This window comes from Monodon monoceros, unplaced genomic scaffold (genome assembly GCF_005190385.1).
Source record: "Monodon monoceros isolate NGI ecotype Baffin Bay Population unplaced genomic scaffold, NGI_Narwhal_1 Super_Scaffold_22, whole genome shotgun sequence".
In the NCBI taxonomy this organism is placed as follows: domain Eukaryota; kingdom Metazoa; phylum Chordata; class Mammalia; order Artiodactyla; family Monodontidae; genus Monodon; species Monodon monoceros.
In genome coordinates this window covers 20,469,265-20,491,062 of record NW_021703779.1, presented here as the reverse complement: position 1 = coordinate 20,491,062, position 21,798 = coordinate 20,469,265, and the positions used below count along the sequence as shown (strand labels likewise).

At 44.3% G+C, this 21,798-nt stretch overlaps 1 protein-coding gene across 1 annotated transcript in view; it reads right to left on the bottom strand.

Moving 5' to 3' along the window:
• PTCHD1 (patched domain containing 1) overlaps positions 1-21,709 on the bottom strand; it is a 49,818-nt gene extending 28,109 nt beyond the window's left edge. The window contains exon 1 of the mRNA XM_029239991.1: positions 21,357-21,709. Coding sequence (XP_029095824.1) covers positions 21,357-21,707 — 351 coding nt within the window. The 5' untranslated portion in view covers positions 21,708-21,709. The remainder of the gene's footprint in view (positions 1-21,356) is intronic.
• Between the last annotated feature and the right edge of the window lie 89 nt (positions 21,710-21,798).

Here is a 21,798-nt window from a genome sequence, read left to right as displayed (position 1 = left end):
CACGAATGTGGGGGGCCAAACTGTAAAGTTATATATGGATTTTCAATCGTGCAGAGGGTCGGCATCCCTAACTCCTGTGTTGTTCAAAGGTCAGCTGTACTCTTTTGTGTCTGCCTTCTTTTACTCGGCCCGTGGCCTCTGGGATTCATCCCAGTTGTGTTTATCTATAGCTTGTATTTTAATTCTTGCTGCATAGTATTTCATTGCATGAACATACCACAGTGTATTTTTTCATTCTCTTATCGGTGGACGTTTTGGGTTGTTATCAATAAAACCGCGATGGGCATTCTTGTACAAGTCCTTTTGTGGACATCTGTACTCATTTCTCTCAGGTATATGCAGTGGTGTGTTGGTAAATGTGTAACAGTAAGTTCTCTAACAAAAATAGCTCTGACTTGTACGATTTGTAAATACCGCCACCATGACCAGTTTCAAGCTACCAAGGGGATGTGGGTTAGGAAGAGATGTGCCCAATCAGCTTTCAGGAGCCAGTGGGAGCCAGTCTCAGCATACCACTGGGTACAGAGACCAGGAGTGGAATTTCAGAATCAGAGAGTAGGCATATATTTGGTTTAAGTTTTCCAAAGTGATTGTACAATTTTACATTCCCGCCATCAATGTATGAGGGTTCCAGTTGCCCCCTATCCTCGGCAACACTTGGTATTATCAGTCTTTAAATTTTTTACCATTCTGGTGGGTGTGTACCGGTACGTCATTTTGGTTTAATGTGCACTTCCATGATGCCTGAAGCTTAGCGCCTTTGCATATGCTCATTAGCCATCTGGCTATCCTCTTTTCCAAAGTGCCTGTCCAAGCTGTTTGTCCCTTTGGTTATTGGGTTGTTGGGTCTTTTCTTTATTGATTTTTAAGAGAATATGTAAGTTCAAGACAAGTGGGGCTGGCTTGTAAAGAAAGCCAAAAAGAAGAGCTCCAGAGGCAGCCTGGCATGCTGAAAAGAGCCTGCCATTGGGGCCACACAGACTTGTGATCACATCCAGCCAAGCTGGTGACTACCTGGTAACGTTGCGCATATGCCCTTCTTGAGCTTCAGTTTCCACATCATCAAAATGGGCTTACTGTCTAGAGTGCTGTTGGTTTCTGAATGGGACAATGTAGATGGAGTGCCTGGCAGAGGAACACATCACAGGTTCTTAGTAAATGTTGGAGCCTCGCCCCATCTCAGTCAGAATCACCTGTGAGCTTCTAGTCACGAGGCACATGATGGTTTTCATGCCTAGAAATCCCATATTCTCCCTGGCTGTCTAGTGGTGTCTTGTCATAATGCTACCGCCTGTCTCATGATGTGAGGGCTTTATTCTTTGTGAGAAGTAGCATTTCTCTTTTTGTGGGAGGCACGATGGCAAGGTTTCCTAAGCATGATATTTTGCAGTGCCTTATTTGATGTGAGGCAGGAAGGATCTGCAGGGCACTTTTTAGAGCCATGTTCTCTGTTTAGGGGGAGAAGCTGCTGCAGAGCAGGACTAATAAGAAAGTGAGGCTGCTTTGGAAAGGGCTGCCGAGTGAGCAGCCTAGTTGTGGTCCCCAGCCCTCCCTTCTGGGACTTTGGACTTGTGAGGAGCGATGGACTCAGCTCAGGCATCACCCCCTCCAGGAAGCCTGCCCTGGAAATGCAGACAAGGTGCTCTCTGGTCCCCTGCGTGTGGACACATCTGTCTCATCACCTGCCATATTATAAGGACATCTTCCTTCAGCTCTCTGAGTCTTATTCTTTGTTATATCCCCACTCCCAGCACAGTGCAGGCACACAGTACTTAAGGCAGAAACGTTCTGGACAAGCCAACACACTCTTGCCCAAATCGCCTTGGCAGCACCAGCATGCTTTAAACAGCTTCCACTTGCATGGCCTAAAGCCTAGTTAAGTATTGAGAAGTGATCAAGCAAAAGAACTAGGTAGTTCTCAAATACTGGGGGGGGGGGGGGGGGGGGGAAAGCAAAACAAACAAAAAGGCCAACAGACAAGCAAGAGGTACCAGAACACGTGGGGAATGATGATTGCTACAATGAGTATATGTACTTTTATGTCTAAAAGTAAAGATGCTGTGACAGTTTAAACACAAAACAGCCCTGTAATGCTTTTCCAGCCCAGCTCTCAAGGGAATACACAGGCAGTTATTAATATAGGCAGTTCTAGAAAGAACAGGACATTGGAATTTGGAATAAGGAGATTTAAAAATTCTGAGTCTATTATTTCCTCTCCCCTTTGCCGTGCTGAAGTAGCTTTATCAGAATCAATATAAACCAGCCTGCAGATCTCAAAGTTAGTTCGGGTTTATTTAAGAAATGGATGAGCCTAGGCATTACTCTGTTACCTTGTAAATAACATAGCTAGTAGAAAGCTGCGACATAAACACAGAAGTATCCCTGTAAATGTCACCTTAGTGTTTTCCATCTCACATTAACCACTTAAATCATTGTTACACTCTGTAATGTGCTTATTATATGTTATGAGGTGCTTCTGCACTATTACAATGGATATCGGTGAGCTTTGTAACTTCTCTTTTTAAGTTAAAAAAGGGTCAAAAATGTCTTTAATGGGGAAAACAGAAATGCTAAAGAACAGACCATTTTGAGATGGAAACTTCTTCATGGTGCTTTGCACACAGCTTTATGAAGAGAGATCCCAATAGGCAGCAAGCAGCTCTCAGTGGGGAAACCCCAGATTGTTTTTACGAGCTGGAGACTGGTGGCATTGGCGGGTCACCCTGAAAAAGATAAACCACTAGCCATCGGCTACTTCTGACTTGAAGCTCTGAGGGCATGGTGCACGGCCCCAGAAGCCCTTCTGTGGAATCCGGGGGCTTATTAGCAGTGAGCACCGACTGCGGAGGTTCCGTTGCGCCTGCTGGCCTGGTGACCTAGGAGATGTGGTGGTGGCGGTGGTGAGGGCAGGGGGCGGGCAGGAGCAAGCTTTTGGATGGATTCCAGAAAGCAGCCTCAGCAACCCCAAAGGAAAGACTTGTTCACAGGAAAACGGGAACAGCATCTGCGTGGATTTGGGAGAAAGGTTGGGAGGGGCTTCCAGAATATGCAGAGGGGCCAACGGCAGTAAAAACAAGAAATTTCACCTTGTTCTCAAAGCATTTAGCCTAGCCTCCTGAAGACTTGTTTGTATAAATCCTTCAAAATTTGGGGTTAACAGAAAGTTGCTGTTGTCGTTGGTTTTTTTTTAAATTGAAGTATAGTTGATTTACAGTGTTGTGTTAATTTCTGCCGTCATCGTTTTTAGTTTTTAATACATTTATTTATTTATATATTTGTGGCTGCGTTGGGTCTCTGTTGCTGCGCGCGGGCTTTCTCTAGTTGTGGTGAGCGGGGGCTACTCTTCATTGCGGTGCGCGGGCTTCTCATTGGGGTGGCTTCTCTTGTTGTGGAGCACGGGCTCCAGGTGCGTGGGCTTCAGTAGTTGTAGCTCGTGGGCTCAGTAGCTGTGGCGCGCGGGCTCTGGAGCGCAGGCTCAGTAGTTGTGGCGCATGGGCTTGGTTGCTCCGCGGCATGTGGGATCTTCCCGGACCAGGGCTTGAACCCGTGTCCCCTGCATTGGCAGGCGGACCCTCAACCACTGTGCCACCAGGGAAGTCCCTGTCGTTGTTTTTAAATAAGCTAAAGTTGTGTCTGGATGGCACAAACGAACTAAGGTTTTATTTTCATTTAAAAAATATATGTTCAGACAAGCCATGGGAAGACAGCTAGGTTGCAAGGATAATGGCTTTACACGTTTTAACTCAGAGTCTTACAGTTTTACTCAACATAAAACAAATGGAAGAGGAAGGGCTACCTCCCTAATTTATCCTGGCTGCCTCTCTGCTGCCTCCTCGTCATCCTCTGTGGTTCCAGCACGACTGGACTGAAAACCTGTGAGGTTTCCCCTGCACTTCCCGCCTCCTCAGTCGGAGCCAGCTGCTCTCAACCCTGCCCATGGGAACCACCTGTGGAACTCTACAAACTCAGATGCCTGGGCTCCCCCTCACACCTTTAAATCAGAATCCCTTGGCAAGGGCTCAGGTATCTGTATTTGAAAAAGCTTCCCAGGGGCCTACACACACAGCCAAGGTTGACGAATCCTTGCATCATTCATCACATCCTGTGGATTCTGCCTCCAAAATCTCTCAAATCCATCCTCTCGTGCTCCATTTCCATTGCTCCTGATTTGGTTCTAGCCCTTATAATCCATCTGGATGACAGAAACAGGTTCCTAACTCATCTTTTCTGCTTTTAGTCAATCCTCCAAACTGCCACCAGATTTATTTTTCTAGAGCACAGATCCAAACCTGTCATCCCTCTGCTTTAAATCCTCCAATGGCTCCGCTCCGAATGAATGATGGAGCCCGTTTATTTCTTAGATGATGATGGACAACAGCTGCTCCTTATCCTAGGCAGGCGTTCTCTTAGCTTAAAATGTTTTCTTCTTAACTTTTTATTTTAAAGTAATTTAAGACTCACAAGAAGTTGTACATACAGTTCAGAGTTCCCATGTGTCTTATCACTCACCTTCCCCCTAATGATAATATCATACATAACCATAGTACATGATAAAAAGCATGAAACTGACTTGGTACAATCCTGTTAACTCAACTACAGGCCTTGTTTGGATTCACCGGTTTCTACGTGCACTCTTTGTGTGTGTGTAATACTGTGACATTTTATCACATGAGCTTAATTAATACGGTTTCAAAAGGATCTCTTTTTCTATGTAGCAGTGGTTCTCAAGTCTGGTTGCACATTAGAATTTCCTGGGGGAGTTTTAAAAAGTACCCATGACTGACCCTGCTCTAGGCCATGCTTTAGCCCAGCATTTCTCAGACTTTAATATGTACACAGATCAATTGGGGATCTTGTAACAATACAGATTCAGATCTTGTAGGTCTGGGTGGAGTCTGGATGGAGCCTGGGTGGAGCCTGCTGTCCTAATAAGGTCCCAGGGGATGCTGCTGTTGCTGCTGCTGCCAGTGTGAGGACCACATTTAGAGTGGGCCACCCTGTTGGCAGACCAGTGGAATGAGAATCTATGGGTGTGAGACCTAGGCATGGTATGTTTGAATTCCTCCAGGGATTCTACCATGTAGCCGGGGTTGAGGACCACTGAGATACGTGATGGAATTCTAAGGCCATGTTACCCTTGGAGATCACACCATCCCAACCTCTCTTTGAACCATTCTAGGTCATTTCAGTCTCCTCTGATGAGCCATTCAGATGCCAAACAACTCTTGGAGTTAAGAAATCCTTGCTTCTATGTAATCCATATTCTTCTAAAATGTAAATGTAGCCAGTGTGAGCTCTCTCAGCTTGCCTCTCACTTCCACTTTAATTTCTTCTCTATACTTTTGCCCATCTTGAGACAAAAGGGAGGAAGAGACTGTCTCTTCACTTTCATACCCAAATTCCAGAGAGATTGTTTCCAGTTTACCACCTAGTCTCTTCATTCCATTGTCAATTAGCCTCCAAGCCCATAGATATTATAATGACAAACGCTCACTTTCTTCAGCACTTGACAAGACTTTCAGCTACTGAACTTGTTTTCTATCTTGCAGAGAAAACCCCAAGCCATCAGACGGAAATTACCCTCAACTTGCTGCCACCATATCTCTAAAAATACCCACATCCATTCGTTTCTATCCTCCCCCTCCTGTGAAGATCAAGGCCATGACCCTTCCTCTCTCTAAGATCAATTGCTTCCATTGGGTTCTGGCTTTCCTTTCCTTCTTCTTAGTATTGTTTATCCCCTCTTCTCCCACGGCCTCAAACTTTTTCTACTAGTTCCTTCCCATGAGCTTTGAAATAGGCTTATGTCTTTCCCATATTAAAAAAGGCCTCATTGACCCCGCTTCCCTCCCAACTTCTGCCATAGCTCCCCTTCTTTAAGAAGCTCTTTACATATGCTGTCTCCAACTACACTTGAAAGAGTGATTCACGCTTGCTAACTTCATTTCCTCACCTCCCACTCACTTCTCAAACCACTCCATTCTGGACTGTATCCCAGCACTCAACCAAAAGTCCACAATGACTTCTAAGCAGGTAAATCCAGTGACTACTTTTCAGTCCTCATTTTTTTGAACTCTCGGCAGATACACACAGTTAAGTCAAAATAGTACTTTAAACATATCTAAGATGGTTAGGCATTTTTGAGATTTTCGTGGGAATCCAATAGGCTCCATTAAGGCATGGGCATGGTTTCTTCACTGCTGCATCCTTGATTATGTGCCTGGAAAACAAAGGTGCTCACTATGTGTGGTTTGACCAAAACCCTCCCTCTCTCCCATGATGAATTCCATGAGACAATTTTCTCCTCTCCTCCTACCTCTCTACCTGGTTTTCCAGTGTCTATCTAACCGACTTCTCTACCGTTACCTACCTTGTAAATTTGATACTACTCAAGATTCTATCTCTGGCACTTCTGATCTTGTCACATTCATAAACTCTTCTTGGGCAATGAGTTCCATCTCCATGGTTTGGCTTGTCATTTTTATGCTGACCAATCCCCAGTTCACATCAATGCCTCACCTCTCTTCCAAACTCCATATCTGAATTTCCATCTGCCTCCTGATGATTTGCAAATACATATTATGGCAATATTTCAACTGGCATATATCCAACAGCTGAATCTTTTCTTCCAAATTTGTTTTTCCACCTGTTTCCTGTTATGGTTAACATCCTTCTCCTCCTTCTGCTTACCCAGGTGGAAACTTTTAAGCCAACTTGACCCTTTTCCCTTTGTTTACTCACAGATCCAGGGAACCTCAAATCCTATTGATACCATCTCCCTGTTTTTGGGATAGTATTTTCAGTCTGTATTCTGAAGCACGTTAGTTCCTTGGGTTGTTAATAAGGGTCATCAAAAAAGTATAAAGTATTCATGATCAAATAAATTTCAGAAATGCTGAACTGGATAGAGTTAAATAGATTTCTTTACAGAGGAGCTTTTAAAAGCCTTTGATATGCTAATGTGCATTCAATATGGGGCTACTACATGCATCGTTTCCCAAAGTTGTTTGGTCACAGAAGCCAATTTTCTTTGCCGCATCACAGGAAATTTTTACTAAAGCACATTTTGGAAAATAGTGGTCTAATTTAGCCCCCATCTTTTCTCTTTCTGCAGCTTTTCTTCTCAAAGCCTCTTGCTTACAAACTTAAATAAGTCTCCTGGGTGGAGGAGGGGATCTCCCCTTCTCCAGTATCTTGCCTCTCCAACTTAACCTCTATACTTCTCTAAGAACTGTCGTTATAAAATTTGGGTCATGACTCTCCCCAGAGTATTAGACATCCTGCCCCTTACTTCTGTCCATGTCATCCAAATCCTTACTGATTTTCTGCCTGCTTGCTCTATCAGTTACTAACAGAGGAATGTTGAAGTCTCTCGCTCTAATAGTGGGTTTGTCTATTTCTCCTTTCAGTTCTATCAGTTCTTGCCTCATGTATTTTAATGCTCTGTTTGTTAGGTGTATACATGTTTAGGATTGTTATGTCTTCTTGGAGAATAATCCTTTTATCATTTTGTAATGTCCCTCTTTATTCCTGATAATTTTCCTTGTTCTGAAGTCAGCCATATCTTAAATTAATAATAGCTTTCTTTTCTTAGTGTTAGCATGGTACATCTTTCTCTATCCCTTCATTTTTAACCTATCTGAGTCTTTATATTTAAAGTGGGTTCCTTGTAGGCAACACAGAGTTGGGTCTTGTTTTCTCTTGATCCACTCTGATAGTCACTGCCTTTTAATTGGAATATACCATTCATGTTTTAAGTAACTATTGATATGGTTGGATTAATATCTACCATAGTTGTAAGTATTCTCTATTTGTTGCATTTGTTCTTTTTCTAAAAAAATTTTAGTGGTTGCCCTAGCACCTACAATATATATCAATACCTAATCTAAGTTCACCTTCAGATAATACTGTAATGCTTCATATGTAGTACAGTTGTAACACAGTAGTTCCAATTCCTCCCTCCTGTCCCTAGTGACATGGCTGACATTCATTCTACTTATCCATATGTTATAGTCAATCAATATATTGTTACTATTATTGCTTTAAAGTTATCTTTTGATCAATTAAGAATAAGAAAGCTAAAAAGATTTTACTTTACCTTCATTTATTCCTTCTCTAACACTGTTCTTTATATAGATCGGAGTTTCTGATCTATGTAATTTTCCTTCTGCTGAAGAGAATTTCTTGCAGAACAGGTCTGCAGGCAATGAATTCCGTCAGGTTTTTTTTTTTTTTGCTTTTGGTCTGAGAAAGTATCTGTATCTCCTTCACTTTGAAGCATAATTTTGTGGAATTATAGAATTTCAGGTTGCTGAGTTTTTTTCCTTTCAACTCATTAAACATTTCATTCCACTATTCCTGCTTGTGTGGTTTTTGATAAGAAGTCTAATGTAGTTGTTATCTTTGTTTCTATATGTAAGGTGTTCCCCCACCCCAATCCCCTGTCTTCTTTCAAGATTTCCTCTGTCTTTGGTTTTCTGTAGTTTGAATATGATATGCCTAAGTGTGCTTTTATGGGTACTCGTCCTCTTTGGTGTTCTCTGAGATACCTGGATCTGTAGTTTGGTGTCTATCATTAATTTTAGAAAATTCTTGGCCATTATTATTTCAAACATTTCTTCTGTTGCATTCTCTCTTCTCCTTCTGACATTTTAATTACGTATATGTTATTTTGATATTGTCCCACAATTCGTGGATGTTCTGGGGTGTTTTCACTCTTTTGTCTCTTTGAGTTTCAATATGTGAAGTTTCTTTCATCTGGTATTTAAGCTCACTGATTCTTTCCTGGGCTGTGTTGAGTGTACTGATGATGGTCCATCAAAACCATTCTTCATTTCTGCTACAAGTTTTGATTTCTAGCGTTTCCTTTTGATTTATCTGGAGAGTTTCCATCTCTCTGCTAACATTATCTATCTGTTCTTGATGTTGCCTACTTTTTCCATTAAAGTCAACAACATATTAATCTTAGTTACTTTAGATTTCTTGTGTGATAATGCTGACATCTGTGTCATATCTGAGTATGGTTCTCATGCTTCTTTTGTCTCTTCAGACTATATATTTTTTTTCTTTTTTGCATGCCTTGTAATTTTTCCCCCAAAGCTGGACATGTTGTATCAGTTAGTAGGAACTGAGGTAAATAGAATTTTATAGTAAGGACTTATGTTAATCTAGGACTTTGGATGTATTTAATGTTTGTTGTGGCTATAGGTACCAGAAGCTTCAAATTTATTGTCATTCTTTTTGTCTCTCCTCTTAACTTTGTCTTTCCTAAGTACTCCTCCTCAGAGAGAGTCTGTGTCTTACAGCTCTTCAGCTATAATCCACTATTATTATATTGGAGCCCTGTTGGTGTGGTGGTAAGGTGATGGGAGGGTAAATGGTATATAATCTTTTGAAGAAATCTCAGTCTTTAAGTGGGCCTGTGCCTTGGGGCTATGACCTTCACAGATATTTCTCCAGTGGTATAGTTTTCTTCCCCTGCCTCCTAGTCCCTTTCCTGGCTGCTGCACTCCTAATCTGTTTCCTTGAAGCCCTGACACCTGTGGACTCTGCATCCCCAACTTACGTCAGACAAAAGCTAAAGGGGGCTCCAGTGGGAAGGAGGAACCTAGGATAAAGTTTCAGAATTGTGCTCTGGCAAAAGTCTTTTTCCCTGGAGAGTAGCCCTTCCTTATGGAGAAGACTAGGTGAATTTCAGGAGGATTACTTTTCTTCCACTCCGTGCCAGCAGTACGTCAAGATTACCATTTAAGTGTTTCTACCAGAGACATATGCTCCAGGTCAGCAGATTGTTTCCATGCCTTTATGGATTTGGGGATGGCACTTTGCCCTGTGACCTCAGTTCTCTGATGTGCTTGAGAAAAATCATTGATTTTCAGTTCGTCTAGGTTTTTCCTGTTGTAAGGATGGGGATGACAACTTCCAAGCTCTTTTCATGTCGAAGCTGAAACCGAAAGCTCCTCCTTACTCTGTTACTGATTGAAATACTACTTCAAGGCCATCTGGCACCAGGGGCCACGCCTTGCTCATCTATTTCTGTATTTCTTGGGGGCAATGTGGTGGAGTTAATTTTTTACTGATGCTTTAGAAGCCAGATGTGTGTTTCCATCTTGATTCCTCTGCTTATTAGTTAAGCTGTATGATGCATCAGTGATTTCTTCGTGAAAAGCAGTGTTGTCGGATAGAACTTTTCTGATGATGAAAATGTTATCTGTCCTGTCCATTACAGGAACATGTGGGCTACCGCGCACTTGAAAAGTGGCTAGTGCAAGTGAGGAAATGAATTTCTTATTTTAATTAATTTAAATTTAAATCAGATAGCCACATGTGGCTAGTGGCTTTTGAATTGGACAGTGTAGGTCTAAGGCTTTAGAAGTGGAGACGATGGGTGATCAGATATGCTATTTTAAAATCCTCCTTGAGTAATTCAAACTAAAAATATAGACTGATGTAATATTACATCATCTGGGAGCACGAGGCCATGTCAACAAAGCTTCTGGTTAGTAAAAGGTAGTCACAGACTGTACAGATACTTTTTATAAAAGGAGACGGTGATTTGGAATGTGTCAACTGAGTGACTAAGGTGGTTAGTCTTCTCCCCTGGGAATCCTGCTAATCCTGCTAATTCCACTATGCCAAAATCAGTACTTACTGAACTTCACTCCAGTTCTACTTTACCTCTCTCTAACAGAACTGACATCGGTCAGTAGTTGAAACTGAACATTAGCTACCAGGGTCCTCCCCATTGACACTTCACCTCTGGCAACCACAGAGCTGGGTTCTTGTCTCAGAAACACAACATGTCGCTCCTGTTTGTACCTGGTGTGCCTTCTGGTCTGATGTAAATTATGTTTCTGCAAAGGCAAATGGCAGGTGACCCTGTGTGGGAAGTCTTTGGAAGGAAGGAAGCTTTGGTAATCACATTGATGGTAGTAACAACATCCACACTGCATGTGTGTGGAGTGGGGGGTTATCTCTCTCCCCCCCTCATCTCTGAGCATCCTTTCTTCTACTCAGCCCCCTTCTCCTAAACTCCAGCTCCTGGAGACAGGCGGCAGGGGCAGGGCCCTCTGTCCAATATGCTTGCCTTAAAGCGCAAACTTAAAGGTTTAGGCTTATGTAGTCTCCTTTGAATGACAGCATCATTCAAAATTAACGGCTGAACAAATAACTTTTTCACCCTGCTGTATCTGTTGTCCAGGTTTCTACAGAGAGAGAGAAACTGCACTTTTAGAATTAGTCCTGGCAGCTAATTACTAGGATGCTTTATAGCAGTGGTTCTCAAAGTTTGGTCCCTAGACCAGCAGGAACAGCATCACCTTGGGAACCTGTTTGAAATGCAGATTCGCAGGCCCTACCCCAGACCTACAGAATTGGAAATTCTGGGGGTGAGATCTGAAATCTGTGTTTAGACAGGCCCTCCAGGGGATACCTACTCAAGGTGGAGAACCACTGCTCTAGAGTATGGAGGCAGTTAAATGGCATTAATTAGTCAGGATATATTATGCAAAGGTTCTTTGGGTCCACCAATCCACTGATCTAGTCAGTGTGGTTCTCAGACCAGCAGTAGCAGCAGTAGCCCTGGGAGCTTGTTAGAAATGCGGAAGCTCAGGCCTCCTGTCTCAGACCTATTGAATCAGAATATGAACATTAATAAAATTCCCAGGGAATTCCAAAACATATTCAGATTTGAGAAAAATTGCTAATCTTCACTTAAACTGAGGTTAGTTTTGTTTGAAGAGTTTAGGCATAGAGAACCAGGAAGGTAGAGAAATTTTCTTCGATCCTAAATAATTGTAGGTTTCTTTTATAACCCTATGAAAAGAAATTTTAGACAAGGGAAGGTGAAGAAATGCACTGACCTAAATGACTAAAATCCCCAGTCAGCAAAATTTTACATTTCACAGTTTCAAGGGGCCTTATTATCACTTGGCCTGGTTCTCCTGATCTCTGCCAATTCTGACACACTCTTCCCTTTGAAGGGCTTGTGGATCTACTTATGTGGGGAAGATTTCCCAGAGAAACACTGTAGTCATGTAAATTAAGTGACACAGGAGAGTTATCAACTCGCTCACCTAAACTGCTGGAGAATCCCTTTCTGGCACGCTGGGCTGTGAGAGAACCTTGAAACTGGAGCCCACAGACTCCCAGAGCTTTTCATTCCAGAGATACTTCTGTACAAGAAGTGAACGCTTCCTTTGTGTGCAAAGCCCTGTCAAGCAGGAAGATGAGGTTCTGAGCCTTGCTACTCAAAGTGTGCTCCACTGACCAGCAACATCACCATCATCTGAGAGCTTGTCAGTAATTCAGAATTGCAGGTCCCACCCCAGGCTGAATCAGAATCTGTATTTTCCTGAGATGCCCAGGTGATGTGTGGGCATAAAGAGTCTAAGAGCAGTCAGTTTACTCAGTATGACCACTTGCCTACATGCTATACCAAAACCAGAATAAAAACGAGACAGCAGTGCAAAACTCAAAAAATTAAGGTACTCAGTATTACGAAGATTTTTTTTTTGAGCACTTATGCTAGTTGTATAGCAGAGATACGGTTTTTACTGAGACAATTGGAAGGAATTGACAAAGCCATGGTATTTGACAAATTCGTGGAGCCCATGGAAGAATGAGCAAAGGAATCTCCCCTTTAATGCTGAGAAATGAACAGTTCTGGTGTTTCTGTTAAACTCACCAGAGATACACTGATTTTGTACCAGCATCGTTTTTTAAGTTCGCCTCTTAGAACAAGTCTTTGTTACCCTGGGCTCCCTCTTGAGAAATTCAAAGCTGAATGACATCAGAATGGTGATCTCTTGAACACTGATGCTACAACTGGGAAAACCACTCGTCCTTGATTTAAAAAAAATGTGTTTCATGTTTACATTTGAGTATGGGTTAGGCCAATGTTTTGAGACTTTACTTCATGTACATAAGGACACGTGTAGTGGAGAGGTGACTTTGACGGTACTTGCTGGGAACTGCAGAGTGCTCTGCCCTCCCAAATGGGAATGGACCGCTGGAGACTGAGGTCAATTTACACCTTTCCAAACTACTTGAACCAAAAGAGGTGGTCAGGCGTTTGGTTTTGGTTTTTCTTTATGAGTTTCTCCCCATATAAAGTAAGTATCAACAGATCCTAAGGCAGAATGGATGCTTATTGCTTATCAAGTTTGAAACCAAAATTCATCAAGGATGAGAGGTGAAGACACATCTAAAGAAATCACATGGTCATGCTCCCCGGCAAAATTATATTCAAGCAAGATAAATGAACAGGGAAGGCAGAGCGTGTTTTCCATCCTACAAGCCATCAACCAGCAACAATTTATTAAGCACCTGCTGTACATTCCACATTATACTAGTTTCTAGGAGAGATGTGGGAGTATAAGACATTGGTCTTGCCCTTGAAGAGCTTTATGATCTTAAGAGAAAGCATCACATGACAATACAGCAAATTATAGAATAGTATCTAGTTAAGCATTAAAGAATGTGGGTACAACTGCAAGCCAGATAGATTTAAGGGAGGGAGGGAGCCATGAATTTGGGAAGGCCTCACAAAGTAGGACACATGTGAGTTTGATCTCATAGTAAGCAGCGAGTGCATTTCTAGCGGGGGAGAGCAACACAGGTAGATGTGTGAAGATGGGGGCTGTGAAAGGGGGGCCTGCAGACTCCTCTTGTATTCCTGAAGGGAAGAGGGGCTGGACACAGGCCACTCAAATGTGAGGGCTTGATATAAAACCACAAATCCAGGTGGCGTCCAGGTCCAGCTTGGAATCATCTTTACCACCATCCAGTGGCCAAAGTGAAAATGGCAGTTACTTATCAAATTCAAGAATAATTGAACAGCTACGCTGGGTCATTCTTGCCTGGGTCATGGCCATCTTGCCGAGTGAAGGGATGAACATCCCTTAGCAATGTGGGCCCTAAACTCCTAGAGGTATGTCTCTAGATGGGTGTAAGACCCTTAGTGCAGATGCTCTCAGGGTTCCACCTGTATTCTCTCCACTCACACTCACCTCTACATGTCAAGGCCGCTCACCGTGAGCACCTGCAGCTCTTTGCCTGTGGCTTTTATAAAACAACAACAGAAAACAATTCTGGGGCTTCCCTGGTGGTGCAGTGGTTGAGAGTCCGCCTGCCGATGCAGGGGACGCGGGTTCGTGCCCCGGTCCGGGAGGATCCCACATGCCGCGGAGCGGCTGGGCCCGTGAGCCATGGCCGCTGAGCCTGCGCGTCCGGAGCCTGTGCTCCGCAACGGGAGAGGCCACAACGGTGAGAGGCCCGCGTACCGGAAAACAACAACAACAACAACAAAACAACAAAAACAATTCTGATTATGGGAACACATACAGCATCTGGAATTGCTAGAGATTTATTTACTGTGCCGGGCTGCAGCCGGATCAACTAATGATGGCTGGAGACTTGGGAGAAGATTATCCAGGTCCTTCACCCACAGTTGGGATAACTTGGATGGAGGTTATCCAGTGTCTCCCAGAGTTCCCCAGTGAGACTGAGCCCTGGGTGCCCACAGTGGACACTGGCTTGAGAACACTGCCTTGGCTGGCTTCCTGCTACTCCCTATTTCCTGTCCTCACTTCCTTACCGATGTTTTTGGATATCACGCCCCAAGGTAACTGCCTGCACTCAAGTCCTCATCTCGACTCTGGACTTGAAGCCCACAAGTGAAACCTAAAGTAGAAGACCTAACAATGGGGGTCTTCCAAAACACCGGAAACAATATTCTCAAGAGGATTTCCTGGAGAGCAAGAAGATAAATATAACTTCCCTGTCCCCTCACTGCCTTCTTTTGTTCCAAATATGACTTCGGAAGTTGAAGGCGCGACATATTATTCAGGGCTTCCCACATGAAATAACAACTGGTGTTGATTTTCCTTTTTGTTTTTGTCTTTTAAAGGTTAGAGATTACTCACCTCCCCTGCTGGTCATTAAATCAGTCTGGCAGAATACCTCGGAAGTTCTGTGGCCTTCCGGGCATGTGGCAGCAGTACAGGCAGTGCGGCAGACAGGCCTGCTTGCTGTGATGTGCTACCAAGCAGGTGACTTCAAAGGTCTGCTTCAAGCCTATCTCAGGTATCACTTGGGGCTCATACTGAGCCCCAAAGTCAGGTACCAGATGGCATATACCACAAAGTCAGAGCTGATCAGATCCCCTAGCTCCTGCGCCAAGGGATGCTGCAACCTCTCAGGTAGGAAACAGGTAACTTCTTTTAGCTTACTTCTCCTTCTCTTAGTTATTACAAGAAGTCACCGGTTAAATGCTCAGCTGTTGGATGAGGTTTGTAAGTCTGGTGAATCCTGAGAGGTTCAGTCTTTGTGTTCGTTAAAAAAAAAAAAAAAAATCATCCATCTCTAACTCTAATACGGCATCTGTCAAGATACTCTGAGTCATTAAAAAGGTGGGCTTCCTCTCACACTACAGCTTTATATTTAAATTTCAGTTTAAATTAGAAGTTTACCCAAAGTTTTTTCCAAATGCTTATCTACATGGGCAAGTCAAAGATTGCTCCCCAAATCTAAATGAGACAAACAGAGTGGGCATTGGAGGATACTAGTCACACAAATGACATGTGCTTAGAAGTCAGACAACCCTAGAATGATATTGAACTTGGATTATTCGGATGCACCTCCCATGAAATGCAAGGAGAATGAAACGAGATCTCACCCTCTCCTTACTTTGCTCCTAGTGTAAAAATAAAGTGCAAAAGGCAACTGGCTGGTCCAGCAGATGCACGAATGCTGCCCTTTCAGGCCTGGCCTCAATCTTTTCTAAGAGTACATGCCACCTGGATAACTCATCGAAGTGACAGGACTGCCCAAGGCATCATAGCACCTGTCACCAGACAAAGCACCCTGAGATGCGAAGAGCACATTCCGGTGTCTGCGGAGATGACCTTTAAGGTGCCTTCCAAACCCAAGGGTCTTTGATCCCCTGTCCTTTGGATGCAAGCTCTTCGTTTGTCATTTTATGTTCAGAAAGGCAAAGCAGCTGGACTAGGCAACAGAGCACGGCCTCCTGTCTCCTCGGCAGGTCACTGTTCACAGTGGGGTCTTACATACTGTCAGGAGAAGCCCGGCCTGGTGGGTGGCTGCTACAGACTGAGGGTCAGGCCTGCCAGCAGTGGGCACTCTGACAAGTCCCAAGGCCAGCAGCAATTCAGCAGCTTTATCATTCAAGCAGTTAGACCGTATTCAGTTTCCTGGGTTCCTCTACATTGGGATTTAGACCATAAAGGACAGAGCTCTGGGAGAGCAAGATAAGTGCATCTTGGGGAAGGTTACATTGGAAAATCTGGTCTTTGGCCAATTGCCCAAGCGAGCATCTCCTCACAGGTTGTAGTATTTGTCCCCAGTCAAACTTCTATAAGATTTTTGGATGTGAACTTCTCTTTGGCATTTTTTCATTTTACATAATCAACGCAGATGAAAAAATCCTAGCAGAACAAAAAGAAATACACACATGAACCCTTTCAAGCAGTATTTGGGCCCAGATAATTCTTTGCTGGATGGGGCTGTCCTGCACACAGAGGATGTTTAAGAGCATCCATGACCTCCACCCACTAGATGCCAGTAGCAACTCACCCCTGGTTGTGATGAGCTAAAATGTCTCCAACCATTGCTGAATGTCCCCTGCAGGGCACAGTCGCCCCTGATTGAGAACCACTGCCTTAGAGATTACCTAACAGCATAAACTTCCTGAAATTGCTCCGGTAAGGGGGTTTTGGAATATAATATAGGAACTTCTTTATGTAAAGGACCAAAGAGTAAATATTTTAGGCTTTGAGAGTCTCAGACCATCTCTGTCTCATATTCTTCCTTGTTTTTGTTTTGTTTTGTTACAATCTTTAAAAACTGTAAAAACTCCTACGCTCAAAAATAGGCTGGAATTTGCCGATCCTTAAGACTGCAGAGAAGGACGTAATGGCGATTCCCATAATGACTGAAAGTGCTGAGACGGTATTTGGAAAAAATGGGATCTTGATCCAACTATCAGGTCTTTGTGACCCGGAGCTAGCTGTTGTGCTGCCCTTCGTGGAAAGCTTGAATTAAATAATTCCAAGTTAAATTCTATCAATCTCATTTTGCAACTTAGTTCTCCTTAATTAAACATGAAAAGTTTAAATGAAGTAGAAACTGAATATTTGAACAAAATGAGATTCCCCAGTAAAAGGAAGAATGTCTGCATAGTGAGTATGTGTCCTTCCCTTGGTTTGGAATAAAACAGCCTATGAGGTCCCCCCGAAAAAGAGGACGTTATGCAAAGGAGACGCCCCTATGCAATTGCAAAACTGAAAAGTGTTTTGATATGACCACAGAGGTGATCTTGGAAAAAGAGAAAGGGAGAACGGTATCTTGGATAAAGAGAAGCCTTAGAATCTGCCTATAAAGTTGTACACATAAAAATGTCATTTTGAAAATACATTTCAGAGTAGTTTCTGTGGAATTTTCTTTGCCCATCACGTAAATGTCTGAGCAAACTAGGGCACGTCCCTTGGACAGATATTTACTGAAGGCCTACTATGTGCCAGGGACTGTGTGAGTGAGGCACTGGAGTTGAATTCACCTGGACCTGGCCAGTGAACAGCACTGAGACAGGAAATCGCTGCATTCAATCATCCAGAGGTTGTTTTCCGGTAAAATAGTCTATCTTTCTGTCTTTGTATATTGCTAATTACAAGTATCTTATGCTTTACTTTGGGCATGTAGAGTTTGTGTAAGTGGATTTCCATTGACATTAGGCAGCATCAGTCGAGAGAATGTCCTTATGATCCAACTGCCACTGTTAGAACAACGGTATACGGTGGGGATGAGACTTTGGTTGAATATACCTCATTTGGATACCAAAAATGTACATTTAAAATCATTCAAGTAGTTTATCATATGGGAGGCAGTAAATGATAGTGAAAAGAGCACTGGGCGGGGAGTCAAAGCCCTGGGTCACAGTCCTGGTTCTGTCCTTGTCTTTTTTTCCATAGATAATTCGGTTAATTTCTAAGGCGCAGTTTTCTCATCGGTAAAATGGAATCACACCATTTCTCCTGCCTACCCTTAGGTGTTTGATGTATTTAAACATACTATATGCTTATAACTTATAAGCTGTTATAAAGGTGATATCATTATTATAAGGAATGGGCTAAATTGGTTCTTTACACAGATGGAACAAATCAAGTATTGACTTGGTCACAGCCAGATCAGTTATCAACTAAGACCTGCTTACACTTCACTTTAGGTGATCAGGAAGAAACATATCCATAAAAGCTCAGGAGGCACTACTCTGAAATTCGCTCTGAGATGAACATCATGGATTTTTGTTAAAATATAGTAATGAGTTAAATTTAATATTCTAGTGAAATGAAGACTTTTGAAGATCAACATGTATTTAAAGGGGTTCAGAAATTAATGGTTGATCCTTTGCCAGTACCATCAGGTCCCACCTACTTTCACCCAAAATTACATCTTTGCCCTGTAGGCTTCAGAGGAAACCATTGCTAGGGAGAGTCACCTGTCTCATAGTTTGTGGTCAGATTCTAACGCTGCAGAGGTCAGAGTATGGCAATCATGTCGCTTGCATGAATTTGAGAAAGCTCCTCCAAAGCAGATCAGCTGGGGTTGTCAAAGGTGGATTATTTTTTTCTGTGATACTCTCAATTATGTTTTTGAAAAAAACAACCTGGATTTTCATCTTTTGTCATCATCCCTTCCCAGTCTATTTTTGATCACAAAGTAGCTGGACTAATATTGCAAGAAGGATCGCCTTCATTGAGTAGGTACAACCCCAGAGCACCAGGAGTGAGTGACACAGCCCTGCAAGTTAACTTCCTTCACTTTTGTCGTGGGGCACGAGAAAGCCTCAAACCCTGGTTATGCTTTGTCCACTTTACTTCCAGTGCGCTGTTATAAAACAGGCAGGGGCTGGCTGGTGTTGTGTACAATGTTAACTGTCAGTGCTACCCTTGATGCCAACAACAAAGTATCAGAATAACACCAGTAAGGGCAGAAACAGTGACTCTTTCACTCCTAACATCTTGTGTAAAGGACAAATCTTTCATGTCTCTAATAGAAAAAAAGAGGAAAAAAGTAAGTGCTTGTTCCCACACTTTACAGTACCATGGCTACCGAGGGTCCATTTTTCTGTCCCCCAGCTCCATACCTACCAAATATAGGCGTTGGATATAAGAAGAAAAAGATGGATATATAAAATTGAAGGCAGTTCCCTCAGTTTCATGAGTCTGGGTTTTCATAAGCTCTGTGAATTCATTTTCACCAGAGACCCATCAGCTAGAAGTGAGTTCTGACCACTATGCCACTTGGTTTTGATCTTCCCCAGAAACCTAGAACACGAAAAAACATCCCATTTCTTAAAACAATTCACTCACAAGATCGCCGTCCTTTAAAGTTGCCCTTTAGATATGAAGGCAAAGCCAGCCTCCCTGGCTCGCCAGTCCCAACTTTCTCTTCTAATACGGTTTTCTGTCCTGAACAGATCAAAATCAAATAGGAGAGAAACAGTCCAGTTGAAAAGACATCTGATGTGCCTGTTGATGTCTCATTAACCTTGAGAGTGAACAGAACTGGTGACTGCCCGTCAGAGTGGCGTGACGGTTAGCAGGGAAAAAAAACCCCCAAAAACCAGCCAGTGGAAACATCACCTCAAAAAACAAAAAACAAAAAAAGAGAAACATCACTTAGTAGATCATCTATCAAAAGATGGGGCAGCTTTCTAAACGTCAGGACCGGCTAAATTATAGTTTCCTTAAGCCTATGATGAAACTACTACATGTTTTCTTGGGAAAGCATTTGGAGCAGTATTTATCTGTGTGTCAAAATACGGTAACTAAAGTATCGGGGGAATAAAAACCCACTTCGATGTTGGAAGCATAATCATGAAGAAAGAAACAACTCGGGATTAATGTTACTAAGGTTCTGTGGTGAGTATGTGTGATGAGGTGTGTGCCATTAAAAATACCACGAGCCACCCAATGTGGGAAGGTCCTAATTCCACTGAGTCTCTAGTCAGATTCCCCTCATTACTAATTGCTGATTGATAACATGTCAACAAATACAGGGGGGAAAATTCGCTTGTCTCTAGGGGGTTACCTGTAGAGTAAAAGAGAAGGAAAGAGTCCCCCAGGTTCACTGGCTGACTCCCGGTGGGATAAGTAGACTAGAAATCTAACCAGCCTCCAATCCTGGATCTGGACCGGGGACCCACACAAAACCAGCACCTTCCATCCCTCCGCCCCAGGGCTCCAGCTGGGACTGGCTCCTGTCTGCCCTCCCGAGAGGAGTACCTTAAGTAAACAAGACCCAGAATCCCCACCAGGGCTTGGATGGAACATTCTCACCTATTTCTGCTTTTCTCTCCCAAGGTCTCCACTTTTCCAACTCTAGTCCTCACTCCTCTGCTTTTCTTAGGAACTTCCTGAAAGTTATCACCATTAACCTCACTTTTTACATCAAATTCCCACCTCAGGCTGACAGCACACCCTGTTTCTTTGAGTGTCACCCTGTAACCAGCTGCTCGGTTTCCTGTGCTCTTCTCAGGGCCACACAGCCTGGCTTCTGTCCTCACCCTTCTGGCTCTGCCCCTCACCCTCACACCCAAATACACCCAAATGAAAGTGCATCAGTCGAATCCCTCATTTCCCAAAGAACTTTTTGCATTTCAAAGGAGAGGAGCTACTGTGAAAGATGAAACAACTGCGAATTACAAACGTTCTCTCTCACCCTAGAAGTCAGAGATGGCTACCTCGCCCGCGGAAGAGGGCAGCAGGGCAGCCCCTGTCCTCTCTCCAGGACCACACTTCTTTCTGGTGGATGGGAGGCATTTTCTTTACCATCCCGCTCACAGCCCCTCCGAGCAGCCTTTTCCAAAACACTCCGGGGTCAGAGGAAGGGAGAAGAAATGAGGACAGGGGAGAGGGGTCTCTGAATCCCCCCAAGATGGTATTTTGTTTTCAAGTAGCAGGACTTTCTAGAATGTCTTCTCTAGTTCGGTTCCTTCTGGCCCAGTTACCCCAAAGCCTCCCCGCCCCCAAGACCACTGCAACCAAAACAAGCGCACCGACCACAGCACCGTAGCCGCCGCCGCCCCAACTGTTGCAGCGGCTGCCGGCGTGGCGGCGACGGCGGCCAGGGCAGGGCCGGGCCCGGACCCGGACGCTCCCCGCCCGGGAGACTGGGAGGCTCCGGGCGGCCTTCGAGGGGCGCGCGGTGCAGCAGAGCCCCTGCGGCAGTCGCCTGGGATGGGAGAGGAGGCGCTCTCAGCCCGGACCCCCGCGCTCAGCCAGCCCAACCGCGGCAGCGGCGCCTGCAGAGGCTGCCCGTGCCCGCCCCCCTCTCACCTTTAAGATCAGGTCGGTGTGATGCTGGTCCAGCATGTTGGCTTTCTGGAAGGAGGTGACGATGACCCGGCCGTAGCGCCCAGGGGTCTGCAGGTCCGAGTAGAGCCGGTGCTTGGAGCGGTTGACCGGGAAGAGGCTGTTGACGAGGTTGCGCTCGATCTTGGCGAGGCTGTGCTGGGGCGCCAGCAGGTGCTCCACGCTCTCCTCGACCTGGTAGCGGCTGAAGCTGGCGCCGAGCAGGATGGAGATGAGCACCGGCGCCGAGGCGAAGAAGACAGGGTGACTGGCAATGAAGTGGCCGAGCCGGGAGAAACACGTCCTCAAGCCCCTGTGCAGAACCTGCCGCAGCATCCTAGAGCAGAGCGGGCGCGGGAGGAGGGCGAGGCGCACGCTCGGCGCGGGCTCGGGCGGCGGCGGCGGCGGCGGCGGCGGTGGCGGCGCC